Source organism: Numenius arquata, chromosome 14, assembly GCF_964106895.1.
Source record: "Numenius arquata chromosome 14, bNumArq3.hap1.1, whole genome shotgun sequence".
In the NCBI taxonomy this organism is placed as follows: Eukaryota; Metazoa; Chordata; class Aves; order Charadriiformes; family Scolopacidae; genus Numenius; species Numenius arquata.
In genome coordinates this window covers 12,608,609-12,631,866 of record NC_133589.1, presented here as the reverse complement: position 1 = coordinate 12,631,866, position 23,258 = coordinate 12,608,609, and the positions used below count along the sequence as shown (strand labels likewise).

At 38.7% G+C, this 23,258-nt stretch overlaps 1 protein-coding gene across 1 annotated transcript in view; it reads right to left on the bottom strand.

Annotated features, from left to right (window-relative positions):
* Positions 1–23,258, bottom strand: part of GRIN2A (glutamate ionotropic receptor NMDA type subunit 2A) — a 180,358-nt gene that overhangs the window by 5,786 nt on the left and 151,314 nt on the right. The window contains exon 11 of the mRNA XM_074158266.1: positions 12,095–12,282. Within this exon, the coding sequence (XP_074014367.1) occupies positions 12,095–12,282 (188 nt within the window). The remainder of the gene's footprint in view (positions 1–12,094; positions 12,283–23,258) is intronic.

Genomic DNA, 23,258 nt, shown 5'->3' with positions numbered 1-23,258 from the left:
CACTGCCATGAAAACAATTCATTTACTTAAAGGAAGCAGATCTGCTCTTTCCCTCTGTTGCATATTCTTAGTCTTAGAATCCACATTTCACCAATGAGATCTGGCCCCCGAGGAAGGACACTGTCACTTAGCAGTGGTTGCTGCTGCCAACATGGACAGAGGGGCGCAAGAAACTGCAATTGTTCCTGCCAAGATTGTTTTTTATATTGCATGATATGATTAATTTTCAAATGTTTAGTGTTGTTCTTGCTGAAGCATTGCATGTGCATACATGCCTTTTTTCACTCTTGAGGATATACTCAGCTGAGTAATTCTATTATTTTTAATGACATAAACTTCACTGTTTCTAGAAAATACAGCAGGCAATACAGAGGGCCAGAAAATACAGTATTAGCTGGTTTGGTGTGTTTCCCAATTTAGGATATGGCTTCAATTTGAGGGAAAAATTCCCATGCTACAGATCCCTAATCCTTACCCAAGAATTAGGGAATACATTTTCAATGTTGTAATCCATACATCATTGGAGTAAAGATCAGGAAAAAACCAGCTAGAACCTATATTGGCATTTCAGCTACCTTCAAGCTAGACTAGAAGATCAATGACCTGCTGTGCCAAAGCGTTTTGCAAGGCACTAGGAAAGCTGCAGCTGACGGATAATTTGGACGTGTGAGCTGGAACACAGGACTCGGATGGAGAAATTGCTTCTCATAGAATGTGAAGGAAAAAATGAAGAAGGAAGGACAAGTATCGAGGCATTTTAGTAAAGGCATTTCACAAATTTGTAAGAGGGATTATTCAGTTCCTAGTTAATTCTGAGTTTAGTTCTGTGCTTGAAGAATGAATTGAACCTCTACATCTGAAAAAGGCAGTGTATCTTCTCCCAAATTACAGTGTTCAATCTTCAAAATACCTAAGAGCATGCCCAAAGAAGAAAGTCAATCCTAATGAATCTTTAAAAGTCTTCTAATCCAGGACATTGGGACAATAAATTATTAATTGTAACAGTATAGAGATTGCACACTGTCACTACATGGATAATTGGAGTTCGTTATTGCATTTCCATCTCTTTTTGGATTTCTTTTGTTCTGCTAAACCTCAGTGGACTCTTCCCCTCATCTCCCTTTCAAGTCCTCCCCAAGGTCTATGAATAAAACTCACAGAGGCAATAGAAAAGAACCCAAGTCCAGAGAGAGCACAGCATTTCTGGGTTTTGCATTAGTAGCCGAAGCTCTGACAATCAGCTCTCATTACTTCCCACAGGAAAATTCACATCTCCCAGGATTGTCAAACATCAACTTGATTTGACTGCTGTGCCCTTTTACAATTCATAACAAAATTCACAAAGGAATTTAAACCTGTTTTTTATTTCTGTCTCCTCTGTGTTTCTTTCCCTTTGGCATGTACCTCTAAAGTAACTATTGATAATCCACTAACCTTTCCAAAAACGTCACTACAGAGACCCAACCAAGCTTGTTTTGACTCGAGATAAATGACAGTGCCCTGGCAAGCTACAAAGAACAAAGCATCCCAGAGTCTCGCAGATCCTGCTCTTGCATTATCCCTTCCATCGTATCTGGCAATGACAGAAATCACTGTTGATTAAGACCCAAAAGCAATCCACAACTTCATAGATTGCAAAGCACCGTGAATCATCGGATTGTCATATTTGTGAAATATTATCTGGGAATGGATAGATTAGGCTATTAATTCTAGTCTACCTATATAAATCAGTTACCATTTACAGAATGTATTTATATACATGTGTGTATATACACAGAAACACAGACAAAACAGTTACTAATTCAACTGTAATAACACTTCAGCATAGCTGATCCTATAAAACTGGCAAAAAATGCCCGAATTATTAATTGCTCCTCCTGCCCATTACATTTTACCCAAGCTATTTACAGAAGACATAACATTTTTATTATAAAATCCTCAGGTAGGAGGAGTTTTTTAACTAGGGTGTCAATTCATTCCATATAAAAATCAGCCACTTCCAAACTTGGCCCGAAGTTGGAATTCAAAACATTGAACTTTGAGGGTAGTTAAACTTTGCTTCAGAAAAAAAAATATTTAAAAGAATCAAGTCCTTTTGGAGGAATGTTATAGTCTTTCAAATCCTTTTGGGCGGTCTAACTTGTGAGGTGAAAGTGCAGGGTGATGACACCTACAGCAATATACTAGTCTTGGCACTTGAAAGGCCAGAAAATTGTAATTAATAGGCATTGGAGGGTTCAGTCAGCTCAATGTGTGCATAATTCTAATTAGCAAGGAAGAGCTCCAAATATTCCATAACAAAGACCTTGGAAATCTAAGTCAGCAACCTCAATATACACAAATGCCAGGCCTCAATGAACCAAGTGTTAATGGAGTTCAAGTCTGCATCTAATAGGGGGAGTGTGTCTCAACTTACTTATAAATATTTATCAGACTTATTTTAAGGTTTTTTGTTTTCATTTCAAGCACTTACTAAAAGTAACGTAATGTCACAATCATTTTCTACATCCGTCCACGTGTGGATGAGATTAATGATTAAATGAATAGTTCTAGACTTCAGCAAAAAGTACATCGTAACACTAGCACAAGATTAGAAAATTAACAGTCCCAATATATTTAACCAAAAATATAGTGTTTCTTTTCCGTTTAATATGCTCACAGTATATTTAACCTGCAAAATTCACAAGTAACTGTATGATGCCTACAGTGAGATATTTTTAAAATTTCTGTAGTGCTGTATCATAAAAAGTCTGCCTCGTTTATAGTGTAAGAATCAGTAAAAGCAAGTATTTTAAAGATCCATATTTCAAGCAGTGTTGAGACTCTACAATATTTACTTGAAACACAGCATAGTCTTCTCTAATAAATCGCAAAATTCCAGCTCTCTCAGTGGTAATTCAAGACTATTTACAATGTTTTTAGGTTAAAGCGCAAACAGTACTCCAATGCCTTTGCATTTCTGTTGGGTTTGTTCCTGTGGCTACGGTATGCTCTGCTCTGACTGCTGTTTGCACAGAAATGCCCCAGTTGGCCATTCTGACTCTGAATATGTCACAAATACCCTCATTTCTAAATTCTGTGCAGCACCTCTAGTGTATTTGACACTTTATCATTCTGGGAAGGAGCGATAAACTGTCCAGTGTGCCCTCTGACAAATCTTTTCACAATAAAAACATCATTATCCCGACACAGAAAAGATACAGATCAAAGGGCAGAATTACACACTTTTCCTCATCCTAGCCCTTAGCGGTTTTTGCAGGCTGTGGTAAGCATCATCTATCCCTGCCGTCATCCTCTCGCAGCTGAAAAACATGCTGTCCCTTTCAGTCCCTGTCATTGTCTCTCTTGGAGACGTGTCAGCTCTCAGCGGTCCTTTTAGGGGGGTCACTGGTACCCCCAGATTCCCATCATTCCCTGGGCCCAGCATCTTGTAAGGGTCTGGCATCCTCCCTGGGTTCTCAGCTTTGCTCAGAAAACCACCTTCCAGAAAAAGGTAGCGACTTCCCAAACGATGGGCAGCCACAAGATGCCGACGGTTAAAGTTGTGTAACTTTTGGGTCATTTTACTGATGTTATTGTGTTTTCTGAGGGCTCTTTCCTCTACATCTACACACGTGTTCAAGAAGATGCACACATACTGAAAACAACACGTTATTTATAAAAAAGAGAAACCCCAAACCCACATAATCCATCATTCTCCACATGTACTTCTAGAGAAACAGTTCAGAGTAAGATTTTTTTTTTTTGAGAGGGAATAACAATTTTTCAATACTTTTCTGATGCCTTCCTCATGATTAGTAAAAAAACTAAAATCTTTCATTATTACCCAAGTATGTACCTAGTTACAAACTTCCCAGAAATAAAGAAGCACAAACATTTACATCCAAAATGAGAACAAATAGACTAGGATAACCTTCTTTGCTGCTTATTTAAATAGCAAATAACAAAATCAACTTGCTGTTCCATTCCAGGAAAGAAAGGAAGACCTCTGAGGCTTGGGTGGCACCTGAGCATCTTCTCCCCCTCTCCCTGAGGATAAAAACATGGAAAAAAGGGACAGAGACGCAGAATCTAACCCTGAATGTTCCTGATGGCAAAACCATGAGTGTACAACACCAGTCAGTAAGTAACAAGCACCTGAAGTGCTGTGTGCCTGGGAGTGTCACCCAGTGCAGCTGTGGGTCAAGCTCCATCCTGGTAGAAAATCATCCCAAAAATCAAACATAACCCACGATATACCTCCTTTGATCTTCACTCCTGGGAGGTCAGCCAAGCCTGGCCTGGGCTTCAGTGTGACTTGGAAACACAGGCAGATTGAGCACAGACTCATGACAGTCCAAAATAGCAGTCAGAAGTCCGGGACGCTGTTTGCTTTTAAAAGGTGTGCTGCGTTCAGCCACCCCCGGAGGAAACACCACCAGCAGAGGTTTGGAGAGAGTGTTCAATGGAGGGAAATTGAAGAAATAATAACCGAGATATGACTTTGGAATTAGCTCTACACATGAGAAATGCTTGTCAAGAAGCCATTAAATAAAACTTACAGGAGGAAAGAACAAGCAGCAACATATAAACGGTGATTACAGTCAAAGCATTGACCAAGCGCTAAAGGAAACAGAAATGGCCCTTGGGAAGAATCTACTATTTACTTCTGTTTCACATATATACATTCTCTGCAAGAACAGTTATGCTATCAGATGAGTAATTACATTAATTTTACAAGATTTGTAATTGGAAAATCGACTTTTTAGTTTTGATTCCCTTATTATCCTCCAAATGATCAAAGTAAATTGCTGAATAATTTGTTTTAATATTTCTATAAGCACTAAAGTCTACAATTTACTGAGTCCTTATTTTTCTTCTTTAATAGACAGGTGTTTTTCTGCCCTACTTTAACCATGTAGGTTAAAGCCATAGGTTCCTGGCTATAATCACTGATGGTTCATGGGCTGCCTCAACTACTTCCTGAGGTACTCTGGAGGGGTATTTTCATCAAGTTCTTGCCTTAATTTTAACCTATTTAATTATTCTCACACACGAAGGGAGAAGAAATCTATTTTATATGTCCCTTCTGAATCCAGAGAAGGATTTTTAACACTTCACTTGCTGTTCACAAATGACAACTTCAGGGTGGTTCAGAATGCCAGCCTGTACCTTCACCTTATCGCAAACCAAAACCTGGCATCAAGGTGCCAACACAACATAAGAGAAACAGCAAATCTAAAACAAACTGAGGAAAAAATAATCTAATGGCAGTTTCTCTGGCAGTGGCAGTTCTAAAATGGGCCACTGCTCTCGACCATGGGTGAGAGATCAGGTTCACACAGTGAGATCCATTGCCCAAAGGCATCTGCAACCGCCTGAGCTGTGGAAACCTCCAGCGCTGGATATGTCTGCACCAATGCCAGGTCCCGCAGCAGGCGTATCAGGCAACTAACTGCAACTCTGCATGGAAAGTCACCCTCCTCTGACCCCAAAAAACATTGCCTTGCATGAATGAGAGTTGTCTGGAAAAATTAACTCTCCCCTAAATTGTGTTGCTTCACGCACTGCAACCGTCCCTCCGGAAGTGTAGCCTGCACGCTCTGCAGCAGTGTGCCTAGGGCAAGCAAGGAAAGGATGCTCCGTCCAAGTAGAGAAAGCCAAGCTGCAGCCCGACGTCTTTGTTGTTTTATCGGTTGAGTACAACAGACCTCTAAGTGTCAGCAGATCCCCTAGACTTGTATAAGGTGCAGGGCAGGAGGAGGCCACCCCAGCAGGAGATCACAGCGCATGTGATAGAGCAGAAGGTGCAAAAAGAAACAGGCTGGTATTGACGGTATAAGGGTGGTGACTCTTGCGCAAAGCGCTAACCTGAGGTTCAGCCTGAGGAACCAGCATGCAAGTAAAGAAAACTGACATAGAACAATTATAGATCTTGAATAAAAGGGTTAAATATGTACTTTCACATTGGTCGGATGTAGGGCATCACCTTCAAAAGACTGTGGCGGCACTAGCAAAATCATCCGCTTATTCAGACTGGACAAAAGGCAGTTTTCAAATTTAGGGACTGGTAGTTTCACACTTACTCTGGTAAGAGCTCCCAGTAAATGATGGAGGAGGAACGTAGCACCCCATCACCCCATCACTTGCAGCCCCGAACATAAGAGGGTCTTTACCCTGAGTAGAGGAGTCAGAAGTCAAATGGGTTGATGTGTGTTTGGTTCAATAAGCTCATCAATTTCAATTTGACCTAGTTATATGATCCATACAGTACGTTTCATAGAAAAGATTATATAAAAGCACAGCAACTTTTTTTGTCTGGATCCCCCAAAAGACTCTCTCTTATTCTCATTTTCTGAGTTATTTCCCCCCGTAAAAATAGCAAGAGGAACACAGATGACTGACAGCAATAAACTTATTGTGAGCTAATGACTGCACTCTGCGTGCCCCCATTAGGCAGGGATGAATTAACAGAACTGCTAAGCACGACTTTCAATATTACAATCCCTCTGACTCTTGTTCAGCCACACAAACACCCTCCACTTATACACTCACACTCTCCAGTCACATTTGTTCCACCCACTGCTTAAGGAGGACACTAAATATATAAACAGAAAATCACTGGGATTGGGGGTGTGCTCTGCCTGAGCAGCACGCACTGAAAATATGTCCTTATAATCACATACGTATTTCCTTCTTGGTCTTTAACAGCCCGCGTGAGTCACACTGCTACACTTGCCTATAATCTAGACAGCGATTTGGAAGGCTTATGCTAAAATATGAAAAAAATAGCAAAGAGCTTTCCTCTTCTAGATGTAAGGGGGCAAATCTTATTTCCACAGTTACCTATTACCCCTAAGGAGTGAGAAGCAATCATCCACCCAGGAAAATAATTCGTAGTGCACTAAGCCACCCTAAAAGCGCATAAAGATTAACCAGAACTGAAAGTTATTAGGAAGCGGATAACAGACTCCCTGTGGAAACTCAAACCAAAACCAGTTTTCTTCTTTACATCCCTGTGTCTCTAATTGCTTCAAAGGTTGCAGCCTTAAGGGTTAAGGGATTAATACAGCTATACCATCTGCCCCTCGTTTCCTGGAGATCTCTTCCCAGACCTTCATTTGAACTGAGCCCGTAACCTGCAGGTAGCGCAGGAGGTTACAAACACCTCACACGTAGCAGATGCTTGACCTGGCCAGCTGGCTGGTATTCTCCCACTCCTCCCCATACTTGCCCTCTTTACCGAGCACTTTTCTGTTCCTTGTTTCCATCCCTTTCTGCTGTCATGCGTCTTTTATCCCTCTATTTCTGCAGCATCCCCCACTGCTAAAGGCCCCTTGCTGTCTTCCTCTCCATCCCATGCAGACTCTGAAGCCCTCTTACTCTCTTAATCCCGAAGCAGCTTTGTCATTTGCAATTCAATAATCTCATTTGCTCACAAATGAAAAAAAAAAATAAATAGAAACACAGAGAGAAAGAGAAAGAAAAGTTCTCCTCACCTACTAGGCACCAGTGATTCTGTTCCAGATCCCAAAGACCTGATGCTACAGGTTTCAGGAGCAACATGTTTCAAAGTACTTTGCAGGATATTTTTAGAAAAGTACGACTCTGCTTTAAATGGCACCCTGCAGCCCATGCCAGAGGAGAATTAGCAATACCTGGGCCTTCAGACAGCTGGCCAGAAGTTCCTGCTATTGAAGGCTGGAGGAACATGGGTGCCTTCACAAATGTCGCAGTCCAGCAGTTATAGACTTGCGAAATTAGGCAGGCTGTGTGCCTGAGCCTCTACTGCGCTTCTCACATGGCAAGCTGGCACCAAAACTCAGTTGACAGCTGCTGGGGTAACATGCCGGATTCTGGGTATGCCAGCCTGCCCAGCTGCTCTCTACAGAGGTTTTTAAAAGAAATCAAAGCACGTATCATGCAATTCTTCGGTGCACAACATTTCTGTTCTGACACATTCCTGTGGCTGTGGGCGGAAGATCCAAACAAAATGATGGTGCTGCTTCTCAGCAGCCACATCATTTTAGTTGCTTTCAAACTCCTGGATGCTTCTATTTCCCCACAGAAGATTGAGAAATAGTCTTCTATGTCTCAGTAGAAATATTTTTATTTCTCTGTTAAAAAACACTGAAAGTTTCGTCTTGTGACCACAGCAAGCCAAATAAAAGCACAACCACCACTGAGCTTTAGAGGATTACCCTGATGATCAACTATTTTAAACAAAACTGCAGGTACTAATCATCAACTGAAAGTTTTTGCAGATAATGAGATGTGATGGACACAGCCAGGAATTCACTAGTAATACACTTCACTCCTATCCTTTATACAAGAAAAAGAAACTCTGAACATTTAATATTAAAAAGATTCAGTGTTCCAAAGCAATGAATCTTATACTAACATGCACATTTATCTCATCTTCCTATGAACTGGGCTACGTATATGAACCTACACAGACCCAGTGATAAAACATTTTGGGGATAATTTGATTTTTGAGACAACTAGGTAGCTATTCTTTAAATTTCTCAGCAACTCCTTCCCATCCTCCTTCCCTCTGTCTCTTTTCCTCTTTGTTAGATTAATAAATTGGGTGTCTTGTAGCCTGTTTCCTTCCACTGAGACTTCAGAGTTGATCTCACAGTGTAATTGTTAATTGTCAGTATAATTTGTCCACACAGTAGAACTACCCTCAGGATCAGAACACTACTCATGTAGATACATATAAACCACCCACTCTAAGCTTAAAGTTATCTCTAACACAAACCTACATCCCTCTGTGTTTACCTTAATTTTTTTCCAGTGACAAAAAGATAAAAAAAAGGGTTCAAAGCCATTACTTTAATGCAGAAAAAGCACCGTGCTTTGGAAAGTATGAAGAGATGCTCATTAATACTTCAGTTATATCAGCAAGGAAGAGGGAAAAGGTTCCCATCCACTGGGCAAAAATTTCATTTCAATCTGTAAGTGAACTGCCTTGGACAGGAGAACAATATAGAAAAAGCAAGGAAAAAATCAAATGAGAAAATCCGAGGAGAAAGATACATGCAGAGGAAATGGAAAGCTTCACAACACATTTCAAAAGGCTATCTCAGAACTGTGTAAATGTAAAAGAGAGATGAGATCATGGGGTTTTTTAGATGCAATCAGATATCGTCTTAAACAAATTGCTTGGTCTTATCCAAATATCTAGCACCATCCAAAAGGTTCTCGCCTCTTATTAACATAACATTCACATCAAGAAATTATGTTTGTTCAACTCATTAGGATTTTTTCCTTACAGTTATGAAACTCATTAGATTTATAATCATTCATTGAAATTATTCCATAATGTGATGAATGTTCTATTACATATACTGAATAATAATTCAATACTACTAGGCGCTTTGCTGTTTTATATCTTAGTCTTAGAGAATAATAAATTCTGTAGAAGCTGTACGTGTGAAAGAAGTATTTCTGTCTTCATTTGTGTTTGCCTCTTTACTTAAACAACCTCATTCAGGCTCCGGAGGCTTTCCCAGGAGTATCATTTTTAGATGAAACTCTCCCCCCAACCATACTTGCTTTTAGTCTTGATAACCTCAAAGAGATTTTTACTGATACAGCGGAGCGATGTTGGTATGAACTCTGGGTTCATCCCTCCTAATTAACCAAAACAGAGTTCCATAAGTTCATAGCTAAACTCATCGAACTACCGAAGTTAGATGCAGATTACAAAAACAGGTCATGCTAGTTCCAGGCAATCAGTCGTTACCTTTAATTTCTTGGTGTTTTGTTCCAGTTCACCTGCTATAAATCAGTAGAAGAAATTTCAACCTCAATATCATTCTTAGGGGTTTTTCGGTTGGTTCCCCCCCACTCCCCGCCCCCGTTTGTTTGGTTGGGGTTTTTCTTCTGAAAATTATCATCTAGACCAGTGACACAATGAAGTGAGACAAGGTAGCAAACATTTCTGGGACTAAAGGAAACTTACCTACAATAATTGCTACGCATCATATATGTCCAGCTGCTATTCTCTTTAATAGTGCCCACACCATTTTCTGAATAAATTTAGGGATACTTTACAAGAGAAAATGAACATTTTAGCATTCATGGGTTGTTCAGAGTACCTTCTAAAGGTATAGAAAAATATGACTAAAAAGATGCCATAAACACATTCACAATTCCCATGATTTGCCCATTCAAAACTTGCTTGTCTTCTGAAGTAATACCTGAGCAAGATGAACATGGGAGCAGCCATTTCATGACAAGGTTTCATTCACCCGAGTGCCATCTGTGTCTACTGCAATGCTATAAACTGTTCACATGGAAGTTTTAATACTGAGTTTCATAGACAATTAATTTGTATTATTTTCAGCTACTGAAAATAGGTTAAAGATATAAGCATTCATATGCCATGTAAATCCAAAGCTCAAAGTGTAAATACGTGATAAGATTTTTTTCCTCTGTCCTCTCATCCATTTTGTTTTCTCCCTGATATTCAGAGACAAAGTGATGCATAAAAATGCAGTACCTTTGGTATTTTGACAAGCTTTTTCTTTAATAGCTTTCCCTTCTATTTAGTTTATTTTCTTTCCCTGTGATTTCATTGCTTTTTGTTGGATGAGAAGTATCAAAAATGATGAAAGAGTGAGCATGAAGAAGTGCATGGTGAAAAGAATGAAAACCTCAGTGATGCTCTGGCAATATCAGGAGGGGTTAAGCCCACAACTGAGAAAGACACTTCAGATCTTTCTTCAGGCTACAGAAGCATTTTCTTCTTTAGTATGGGACAAATAATTCAATTTCTCTGATTCAAATTTCGCATCTAAAAATGCGTCAGAATCACAGCACCTAACACTTTTTAGTAGTATTACACACATTAAAAAATATTCTATTCAAAAAATATTCACAAATAGAAAAATAAAGCAAATATTTTAGTCAATTAATTGCAACTGTTTAAACCAGGAATATGTAATTGCTTGAAACCTAGCTATTATGTATCATATATTCATTCCTTAGCAGAAGCACGCGATGTTTCTTCCATAAGCCTCTCTAAACCCAACAGATCAATAATGATGACACTGGTATCTCTACATGTACACCAGACAAAACGCATCAGTCACAATGATTGCATCTCCTCCGGTCGTTTAGTATTATAATAGGAATATAATCCATGTACTGGAAGACTAACACACTCGCTGTCTCCAGTATGAAAATTAATGTCTTGTTCTTTATGGAACAGGAGGCCACTATGCTAAAGTCCTGCACTTTGCCATTTAAACTGTCACATTAATACAGAAATTTACCCTTCTTTGTCTCAATGGCAAGCTATTGGTGATCTTAAGCACATCTTTATTTTTCAATAAAGCCCTCTTGACAGAGAAAAACAAAATTAAAACATGCATCTAGGTAATAGAGAATATCCCAATGACTATGTAACACACACCATATTCCAATCTGATGGAGGATTTTAGTCAGTTGTAACACAGAAATTTTTTAAACCATACTTTTATTTGCACGCACACGTGAAAGGCTTGAAGTTTCACTGTGGCAAAGACATTTCTACAATCAAAATGTAGTTGAAGACCTATGTGGAGATCGAGTCATTATTACGGTCTACAAATATATCAAATATGTGCAGTATGTTTTCTTCTTCTGCAGGGCAGAACTGCCAAGAGGACCTAAATTCTTCTATTTTTGTGTTAGAATGAAAAATAGCAGTTTGAAAGCCAATAAAACTATTCACCGTACTTCAATTCCATAACATTCATTTACCAGAAGTTTAAATTAATCGACCCTAGATTTGGGATCACTCACACCAGTTCAGAACTGAGAGAAATACTGGGATAAATAAATTTAGAAATGCTCTTTAACATTGAGGCCAGCATTACTTTGTGATGTGTATGAAAACACTTTCTGAAAATAGATGCAAACCTCTTGGTGGTGAGGTGAGTTAGAACAGAATGGAAGAGAATTCCTGTCTCAGCATCGAGAAATAATGTTACTCATTTGTATTGTGTTTGTTTGGTTTTTTTAAAGACTGTAAGAGAACAGTAGTAAAAGGCTCAGAGTACTAAAACTGCATTAACTGTGCACACAAAGAGAAAGAAAAGAGAGGAAAAAGGTTGGTCCCTACCATCTCCAACAAACTGAAGGAGGGCTAGGTCAATTTGTCTCTTCCAAGGTGATCCTTTCTGAAGTGCTATTCCGTAGCCCGTAGTGGCAAAGATGTACCCACTCCCAATTGTGACTAGTTTGCAGCCTTCATCTCTTCCAGCCTTGTAATTCAGCACTGCTGCATCATAGATGAAAGCATCCAACTTCCTGAAATAAAAGAAAACATTTTACAAACCAAATCATTAGGGACAGCTGTTGTCAGACTTCTTTTGTCCTTGATGTTAGGACCCTGTTGAATATCATATGGATTCTTTGATATCATTAATTACATATCCTGCTCTGCTGTATCTAAAATTAACAAAAGGCATCTATTTTAGTGAGGGGAAAGTAGGACACATAGTTTTGCATTTCTATTTTAAGAGATGCTGTTAAAAAATACTGAGCAGGAGAAACCAAGCTACAAAACGTCTTGCCCTGTTATCTTTGTATCTTTTCTCTCAAAATCTCAAAATAAATATCTTGAGATGGAAAATGATCTCCAAAAGCAACACAAATGACAACAGAGAATTTAGAATTGAAACAACAATAACAAATTAGCTTATTTAAAATATTGAATGAGACTGAAAACGTGATTTCACCAGTTTTCCACACACACTATTATTTTATGTCTTTTTCCAAAAATAAACAATGAAGATGGAGGTTAAGTCCTTGCTAAGACAGAGGAAGGTATTGGAGCATATCTGATATTACTATCTAAATCCTGCTTTAAAATTATAGAAAATATTTCTTTATGAATTGCAGTTCTAAACATATTATTTTTGTACCTGGAGCACAGCAGGAATAAAGGAACTTGTGGAAAATTTCAAGCCTTGCAGCCCACCTACCTAAAAATGTAAGAATGGGATAATCCCATTCTCTAAGGTATACAGGGAACACAACAAAATAGAGGAAAAGGAAACCAGTAAGGAAAGGAAAAGAGACAGTGTTCTTCAGGGATAATTTTTTTAAAGACTGTAAAGCAAGTGTTAGAAGAGACAGGTGCATGGATATTTCACAAAATAAAGTGCATCTAATATAAGCCAATAAAAGTGCATATACAAGTAGAGGAGGCCATTTGGAAGGACAATCACTTGCCAGACCTCAAAGAAAGAAAAGACATTCTTATACCTACAGAAATACATACTCAATCTTTAAATGGAAAAAGATAAAACTTAAGTACATTTTGTATCGCTGCCCTCTTCTACAGCCAAACCCTTTAAGATTTCTACCACTTGCACAAGATTAGCAGAATATAGAGGTAATAGGAAAAAACTATCCTCTCAGCCCAAACCCCACCTAAATGACACTCTTAAACAAAATTATTACCTCCCCCAGTAACATATTCTCCCGTTTCAACCTCTTTGCCCATCCCATAGGAGTCAGAGCAATGGGGAGGACACAGCCACACCATGGACTTCACAGGTTGGCGCAGGAGGAGTCTCGCCCTGCCACCCTCGCTGGCACTGCCTGCCCTGCCTTTGAAGAGCTGGAATGCATTACTATGGAGCTCTGCTAACATTTTCTGATGGGATGCAAATGACAGAGGCTGGCAAAATGCTGTTCATAAACAGTTGGGACCTGTCGTCATGGAAAGGGAATTAGAAAAATAAATTAATTGCGGCACAAACAGGTATAAGAGCACCAATTTCAATTATATTGTATCAGTATGTACCAGTTGTGAACTCTGTTACTGTTGAAGTTTTGGAATCATACTTGCCATTAGCTTAAATCAGTTTATGTTGATTAATCTTTTCATTTCTATCCTCAGAACAGAGCAAGACCTAGGTATATCAGATTTTGGCTGCTGACAGAAAAAAGATATACTTCCATTCATGACATAATTCAATGTTTGTTCTTAAATAATCGATCAACAGATTCATACAGAACTCTAACGTTTTTGGAACTCTAGACCAGATAGCAAAAATGTGGCACTAGGAAATACTCCTATCCATCTCACATTAAACCAAGAAAAATACCAAGAGAAGGTGAGGTTGTTGGATTTTGTCTGCTGCTGTGAAAAAGTGAAGTTCCTGTCACTACTTCCTGTACTTTATTGCTTCACTTCAAGGATACTTACCCAAACGGTCACCGTTCGAGCCAGCAAACCAGAATTTAGGGAAGTAGTTAATTTAGGGAATGTACAGGTGGCTCATGCAACTGTTAAAAGAAATAGCTGGGCCATCATTTTTTTTGTTTTTTCCACTCTTCCCTAGAACTCCGTTGGTGCAATCCTCAGCTTAAAAGTCAGCTTAGCTCCATCAATGCTAGGAGTCTGACTCTCTCCTTCCTTTAAACAGGGAATTGAACACAGAGAAAAAAAAAAATTGCTAAAGAGCTGGAAGGTGATGTGTCACAAATTCACCCCAGAAATAAGATATGGCTACCCAGCAATGAGGGTAACTAAACTGGAAATAGCCAAGAGGCAGTTCTGAAGGTTGGGATACTGCCCAAGCCGGTAGCCTTCAGCACAAGGCCAGACAGTCTTCTAAATGCTGTGCTTTGATTCAGCACTTCGGAGGCAATCTTTGGTTTGTGTAGAGAAAAAGAACAAAAATCCACGTCCTTTGGGTAGACACACAAGGGGAAAAAAAAAAGAAGAAAAACAGTTTGCCTTACCCTCAAAATACTTGTAGCAATTCTGATCTACAGCAGACAGTTTCCATAATCAATACAATCCAATCTCATGCTTTTATCTGTGGGGAAGGAAGGATCTTCCCCCTCTCAGTGGAATCCTTTGGCTCAAGCAAGGGGTTGGAAGGTAATGCTCCTCTCTGTGGGTACTGACGCTGTTGCAACAAACTGGCCTAAGTTAAATACACTCTTGAATTTGGCATCTGTTTATTCTGTGATTTATAGTTTTGCAATGTAGGCATATAAAACACATGCTGGTAAACATAGAGAAAATGGAAAGAGTCAGCTCTTCTTCTGTCAAAACAGACTCAGTCAGAAACACGGAGGAAAAAGGTATCTTTGCTAAAGACTCAAGGGCAGAAGTCTTGTGCTACCTCAGAAATCACACTCTACACATGCAGCTCACCTCCTCAGCTATTTGGCAGTTCAGGAAAACCTTGGGACAGAAAGACAAGGAACAACCACAGTTTCACTCATTCACTGTGGCCCCCCCTCCCCAGCTTCCCTTTAGAGAGGCTGGTATCAGCTGCAGTGGATACGCACAAGGAAAGCAGGTCCTGAGCACACAGAAGGCTTTACTTGAGGGTTTTCTCTATACTATTCTATAAGGTCATAATAAATCTTATTATGCAAATCAATTTAAAAACATGATGCTGAGTGCTGAAAGGTTCTGCTATCAGTTGCTGCCCAGTGCCTGAACTGTAAACCAAAAAGTTGATTGCCCTGAAAAAGTCTTTCTCTCTACAAATGCAAACTCATATTCAGAATATATTTTCTCCATTTCCAACACAAATCTTATAACCTCTTAAGGCTTAATTATCTCTTCACCATGTGCTGATTACAGAAGTACTATTCCTTGCAAAGCAAAGCTTCAGAACATGATGTACCCCTGCAGCGTGGGCAGGGAGTAACAAGCCACAAATGAAGCTCTCAGATGTTAGGGCACCCAACTCTTCCCTCACTAGGAGGTGAATTTCCTCACACTCTGACTTTTTAAGAACTTTCAGGCAACTTCAAACATTCCTCAATAATAGTTTCCAAAAACTGAGACAGCATAATCTGGGCAAGTCTGAAAATTTGACCCTTTCCCAGTTGTTTGCAGGGATGGCAGTGAGCATCATCTCTGGAGGAAGACATAAGCAGCATTTGTGCAGGCCAGCAGGCTGCCGGGGCCCCAGAGGACCTTCCTTCCTGCTATGTCTACATGGGGAAAGCCACATCTGCTGTTTGGCTTGGCACTGCCAGAAGAGCCAGGCTGTGTGCATGACAGTGACAGCTGAAGGCAGTAGCCCATCCTTGCCTTGCCATTCTCAAGGCAGGACTGGGAAGCCTGGAGCTGTGCTCTACACCTCACCCTTTTCCTCTTTCTCTTCTTTTTCTACAGAAGGACTGTCAAGCCCCAGGATCTCTGTTCTTGTGGCACACACAGAGCTGAGAAGCTTTGTATTGCTCCGAGTGCTGACCACTGCCATTTAAATTACATATTCACTGTAAAGCAGCTTAAATGCACTGAGTACAGCACCTCACATCAAGAAAGGCTCAAAGCCTTCTGCAATCCTTAGTCATGTAAAAATGAATCAATTAACTTGTCATTTCAGTGCAGCCACTTCAGGGGGCGAAAAGCTTTATCACATTGTGTAGGTTTAAAAAAACTGTTAAGAATTATTAGAAAGACAAAAGAGAACTACAGAAAGTGGAATGCAGCAAGAAACAAGATTTATAACTGCCACAAACTAGCCAAACACACCAGGGCTCTTCAATGAATGCAGAGGAAGAAGACTTCAGTGCTGTGATTCATCTGAGCAACGGGCAGGTTTGTAAACTTCCTCTGAACTACTGCAATAATCCCAGGTAGGACAGAAAATAAACATTTGGGGATATTTATATAAGAAAGTCTACAAAGGCAAATGTCCTTCATTACCTAGCAAGCACAAAGAGAAAAGGTTGTGGGGAGAATTCCAGCTCACACAGCATAGGAGAACATCAGGTGTTACAAAATTATGAACTGGAATAGTTCTAAAATAACCCAAAAGAGCATTAAAGAATGTAATAATTTGAAGTGGGAGATCTGTGAAAACCGAATGTGGACAGCCTTGTACCTAAACATTTATGAGTCACCGAGAAGTATAACAGTTAAAAAATCAGAATAGCTATTGCAAAAACCCATTCTCTAAAGTGTTGCTGTACACATTCAGAAAATGCCTGTGTAAAGAAAATTAAAGTTAGAGGAAAAGGTACAGAAAAGTAATTTCAGAAAAGCTGAAACTACTTCCCTATATTTTTTCCCATCTTTATTATTGGCACATCCTTTTCACCAAATTCCTATGATAAAAATTGAAAAGCAGGATTAGGAAAATGTCCCTTTACTAGTCATTGCTTCTTCCTCAGTATAGCTCACTTGGAAAATCTTACTTTGCTTCCTTAAGCAAATACATGATCCTTCAGGGATTTTGTTTTCTTGATGGAAAGAAGAGGGAAAAATCTCAACTGGCAATCTGCTCCGTAGTTCTGGAGACACAAACAGTAATCTAGCACGCTAGAAATCAATCTCTTTCAATTACTTTGTGTACTGTTATGACCTGTGTCATAGTATACAGAAAATGAGAGGGATGCTTTAATGCAGTCCTGTTTATTCACATTCATCTATTCTACTGTCAAGCACTGGAGTCTATGGAACAAATAATATTGTGTTTCCATTGAGGATCAGAGAAACTGAAGCATGACTGAAGTCACTTTCCAGTTTTCAACTACTCAGTAAATCCAAACATACAATATCTACAGCAGAATTAATTTCTTGGTAAAGGGGGCACCATTCAGTGCAGCGTTCATCTCTCAGATCCAGGACATGCATTAACTTCAGAACCAATTTTTCTCACTCTCTTTTCTTTATGTTTTCTTACACCTCAAATACATTCTTTTCATGGCCAGACAGAAGCTGTGTATTACTATTAACACAGATTTGACTTACACAAAACCAGAATGCATGTAATATATGAAGTGTACCATCATAGCAATTTGCTTCCACTGCATTTTACAGTAAACAGCAGTATCACAATGATTTTTCTACACTATTGTTAACAAAGGTACCTTATAACTCAAATACGCACCTTCTGGGGTTTGTTCTGAAAAATTAAAGGTCAATTACATATTTAAGAATAATTATTCATTATAAATTATATAAATTTTATTCTGAGGAAAGATAGTTAATGAAATCAGATCTATTTTTTAGATTTGCCTAGGTGAATTAAAAAACTAAGAGATCTTATTCCTCAACTTCAGTTCTAAATAAATGCAAAAGAGACTACAAGGATTATTACATAGCAAGTGTCATACCTGTTTACTAAGGTTCCAGTAGTGTCTTTTGAAAGCACGATATTTGAAATTACTGTCTTACTACAAATATCAAACTGTAGTCCAGCGCATTCTCAAACAGTACTTTTAACACCACCTTTGCCCTCCCCCTCTTCACCCCCACCCACATCATCAAGAATACTTTTTGTCTTCTAAACATAATTTTGGAGAGAGACAGCTCATATTCAAAACATTCTGCAAAAAACCACTACTTCTCAGCTTTTTTGCTTTTAAAAATAAATTGCATAGTCTGCAGAATAGATGCCTTACACGACCCTTAAAGAAACATTCATAATTTGATATTAGGCAAAATACTGTTATCCACTTAAGGCTGGATTAAACATGAGCATATATTTTAGAGATCATCAATACCATTGTTGGTAAGGCAGCAAGTGCAAAAATACTGGCTTCAAACTATGATGGATTTACTGACATATTACAAATTTAATCATTTACATTTTATCCCTTCTTTATTCACAGAAGGGATAAAAGAATGTATGTCAAGAGTGCATAATGAGAGACACGACGTCATTTGTGCATCTCTCAAACTATGTCCAGGGGATCTAATGCCAAAAGGTCACTATGGAATGACGCAGCAACCAAAGGGAAAGAAGGCTGCTCTGAAGACGAGGCTTCAATGAAACTGCTCTAAAGTGACACTTTGATATTGCTGGAACAAGAGAAACAGATATTTAACCTTTAGCATGAAGAACTGATGATTTCTTTTACCCAGTTTTGACTAAAATGCATTTCAGCTTATCTGATGGCACCTCATTACCAGCACTGACTTGATCTTTTAGCACATATTCAAACAGCTCCACGCAGATCTTAAGTTCACATATACTGGATGGATTTCTTGACATCTTGACATTGCTAATTCATTAGGGGAAAATTTAACAACCACCCCCCTGCAACAACGCAGGTTAGCAAAATTTAACCCAGTTAAATGATGAACTCATAGGCAGGGAATGAGCCTTCAACTTTTCTCCCAGCTCAAACTGTCCTCACTTCAATCTTCACCCAGAAAATGCAGACACAAAATTCGAAAGAGCAAGCTCTGACAGACATTAACACCATCATGAGAAATTGTGGAGGTTTCACCTCACCTGTCAGGGCAATCTCAGGCTGCCAGAAAAGCCTCTGCAAACCTTCCTGCATCACTTGGCTGAGGGTACCTGACCAGGCATAGTCACCCCCTCACTCACAGGAGCTCCCCTTCACCGCCCCTCTGCCCACCCGCCTTCCCAGGCCCTACAGCATTTCCCTTAGCAACAACAGAATGGAAAATTTAGCGTGCCTTTATGATTAATTTATGCAATAGAATAGTGTCCCACTTCAAGTCTCAGAAGCCAAGCAATGAAGTACTTGCAAAGCGTCAGTTTATCAAAACACAAAATTTGAAAAGTTGAGTAGGGGGAATATATTTTTAGATTAAAGGTTTTGTCCCAGTTACAATAGCATAATGAAGGATAAATTCAGCACATTTCACCAAGCACCTGATCTTGTCCCCAAATCAAATGAATACTAAAAGTTAGAATAGCTTCTTCTCAAAAGAAGAGGGATTAGATGGGATATAACTACTTTCACCTGTTCATTTTGTTTCCAGGTACTTTATAATATTTAAAGACATTACATAGATAACTGCAAAAATGGCAATATAGACACAGGAGATAACCTTTTTTAAAAAAAAAAATAAAAATCAGAAGAGCATTCAGGTACTGAGTAAAGGAATTAGAAATAAATTACTATAAATTATTTTTTTTCTTAGAGGCATGTTGCCATGGATCAGCTGAACAGGAGAGACAGGCTGGTTTTCTTTTTTTTTTTTTTAAAAAAAAAAAGAAAGGCAGCACATTTATCTTATGGCCATGAAGAAATTGCTGAGAACGTATCTTAGCTTAAAAGGACATGATGATGTCTGCTTCTGTTTATGGATAATTTGAAACTATGGAGGTATGAACTTCCCCAGACATTTCAATGAGTGCCTTCTCAGATCCCAATAATCCCTTAAATGCCAATATTAGTATTTCCCTGTTCTTCAAAGCCTGTAAAAAATCCATCTCCCCTAGAAAGTCCCCTGAACACCACATTCGATTCTACCCAGTCCGTTATTTATTTAGACTTTTCAATACATGTAGAAGAAATACAAGAATGTGAGAATAACTGCATTTCCTGAAAGGACGACAAGTGATGGGAAAACAGGGATCAGCCATCAGAAAAACTGGTGCCAAAAAATCTTGCCACAAGTGGAAATGCCATAGGAAGTCTTTATCTCTGTGCTGCCAGCGCGGTGGTGTTTTGTAGTCCAAACCCTGCACCCTGCTCACTTTAGCAGTAAAAGCAGGAAAGCTATGCTGGTTCAGGCACACATTTCCTTTAAGCTATTACATTTCAGAATCGATACTTTAGTGAACAGATTCTCTGAAGAATGTGCCTCGATGGAACAGCAAATCTAAATGTCTTGAAATCTCTGCAGTCTTTTGGCACACATAGCAGTTGTCCAGTTGCAAACCAACTTTCCAGTTCCTAGCTTAGGTGACTACGGTTGTAACTTCCATCGAAAATCATTCCCCTCAGAATGTAATACCAAAATGAATATTAGAATGAACACTGAAACAAATATAGGATTGAAGTCCAAAAGGAAGCATCACAATGTAAATTGAAATTAAGATACCCAAACCATCTGATGCCAAACTAAATTAAGCTAATGATTGTGGAAGTTGCCTGAACCTGGCCAACCAGGAAAAAATACTGAATGCACCAAACTGTTTAGCAGAGACTCTTCTTTTTCTTTTTCTTTTTTTTTTTTTTTTTAACAGAATGTCAGGAAGAAAATAATTATTCACATTATTAGCTTCTTCAGATGGTTTTAAGGAAAGTGTATTTGTATTTGTACAATAATCTAGTACTTACTGTGAAAACTGATAGGGATAAATAGACATTCTGGAGCATGGCAAACATGGTGCTCTCTCAGGTAGCTTTGAATCTTTGTTCAATGCTGTTTGACTTACAGGTTTCCCCAGAGATATATATGGTTTAGGAATCCCTATACATGGGCAGTAGGTCGTCACTGGCTTAGACCTGGGTCCCAGTACTCTATGATACTAGCAAAAAATAGATGCTTAAGGAGGAATAAAAGAAACTAGGCAAGTATGGATGCTGTTGTACCTGAATACATATTCTTGGCTTCTGATGAATGGCTATTTCATGAGATATGAGGTTGTATTAAGAGCCATCATGTGTTCTGCGGTTGTGATTCTTTCAACTTGTCAGCACTAAAGAGTACTAAAGAACAACAAATTCTGAAAGTTTTTTACATCTCTATTTCCACTCCGGTTAGGAGGGAGAAAGTTTGCAGAAATAAAGTATGATACGCCATATAGGATTTATGGCATAAGCTGCCTGAACTCATCAGTGCTTCAGATGTGGTCTAGCTCAGTTTCAGATTTCATTTGATAGAGAAAATTAAAGTTCAGTTCAGCTTTTTTCTAAGGAGTTCCCATGGTCCTGTCTCAGCTCTATTGATTGTTTTGTCTTTCAGACCAGCTGCAGAAATGGATGCTTCTATGTGTCAGTGTCCAAAAATGTCCAAAAGTTATATCCAGAAAAATGGTCTAGCAGGTGCCCTTGCAGAGAAGCCGAGCAATCCAGGAGCTGGTTAAATCATACTCTAAGCTATTCTATATTCCTGACCATTAGTTATAAGTACCATTGACAGTGAATTATCTGAAATATTAATTCCTCATTGCATGTCACACATTCACATTTTGGATTTATCACCCCCTTAAAGGAATGATCCCCTGGAACAATAATTTGCCCTTTCAGCGTCTGACAAAAATCTTTTAAATTAATATCCTATAGATCTGGTGAAAATATGGACAGTAATTTTCTTAAACATTTCTCCTTAATGAAACAACATTTGGAGATACCACTTGGATTCATCACTCAGTACTTTCCTTTAAAAAAAAAAAAAAAAAAAAAGGCTAATTCCTGCCTTAGATTATAAATTTTCTTGTAAGAACAGCAGACGCAGACTCAGGAAAATAATTTTCCAATCACATGTGAATAAACGAGTTTCAGATTCAGCAGTTTAAACTGGTGAATTTTGAGTATCCCAAAAGATCTCTAAGGCTTCCATGCTTTATAAGACACTTTGAAAGAGGAGAACAACATTCCCTCTTTATTAAGATCAGTACATGCTTCAACTACCGGCTGCTGTTTCAGTGACATGTTAAAAATGTGACTGGAGCAAGGATCACCCACCTAAAAACTCGTTATTCCAGTCGCTGTATTTGATTTTTTTAATCCTGTTTTTGAAGCTTGTGAAAAACACAAAAGCCAAGCAGGCTCAGAATAGAGATTTTTGACAAGTAGGCCGTGAGAAAGCAGGAAAACACCATGTTCTTAGAATGATAGCTGGATATTAAGGATTTGATACATTATTTTTAAATTCAGTTGCATAAAGTAGTGCTTGTGCTAAAGCTGTCTTCGGCACAGCTTCTCTCTTCGTGTATCGTAACAGGCATCCAGTAGGGTTGCCAGCAGTAAACTACGACAGACTACAGATACCTCATGCTGCCTCGCTGACCTTTCCCTTTCTCCCTCAAACACGCTTCGGTCAACCATCTTCGGCAATGTCTGAAAAACTTGGTAAAAGAATTGCTATATGTGCTCTAACAGACATCTAAGAAAAGAATGAATATTCTCAATTACAAATACTGTAAGCTGTTGTCAATCAGAAACAGTCAAAATATATCACGCCACTAGATTAAAAGTTTAAAAATTTATGTCTGCTGAACATTTCTTTGAGTTCCAGTTGCAAGCTGTTATTATCTGCTCACAAGAATGATGAAGAACTTGTGCTTTTTATGAAAAATTAAAATGTATAATTTTTCTCTCAAACAGGTAATTTCTCTCATAGCTTCCTTCCTTTTTTTTAGGTGAAAAGGTATGAACCACAGAAAGAATAAAAACTAGCAAGTTTTTCCCTTGATGAAAATTTTGATAACCTTTTTCTGTAAAAATAAATTTAAAATACCGCAAAAAATATTGAAATTGGTTTTGCATTGAAGTGGAGATGTCAGCTGGCTGCCTAAAAGACAAGTTTGGTTTTCTTTTAATTTTAAGTACACCACCACTTTAATTGACAGACCTAATTAACA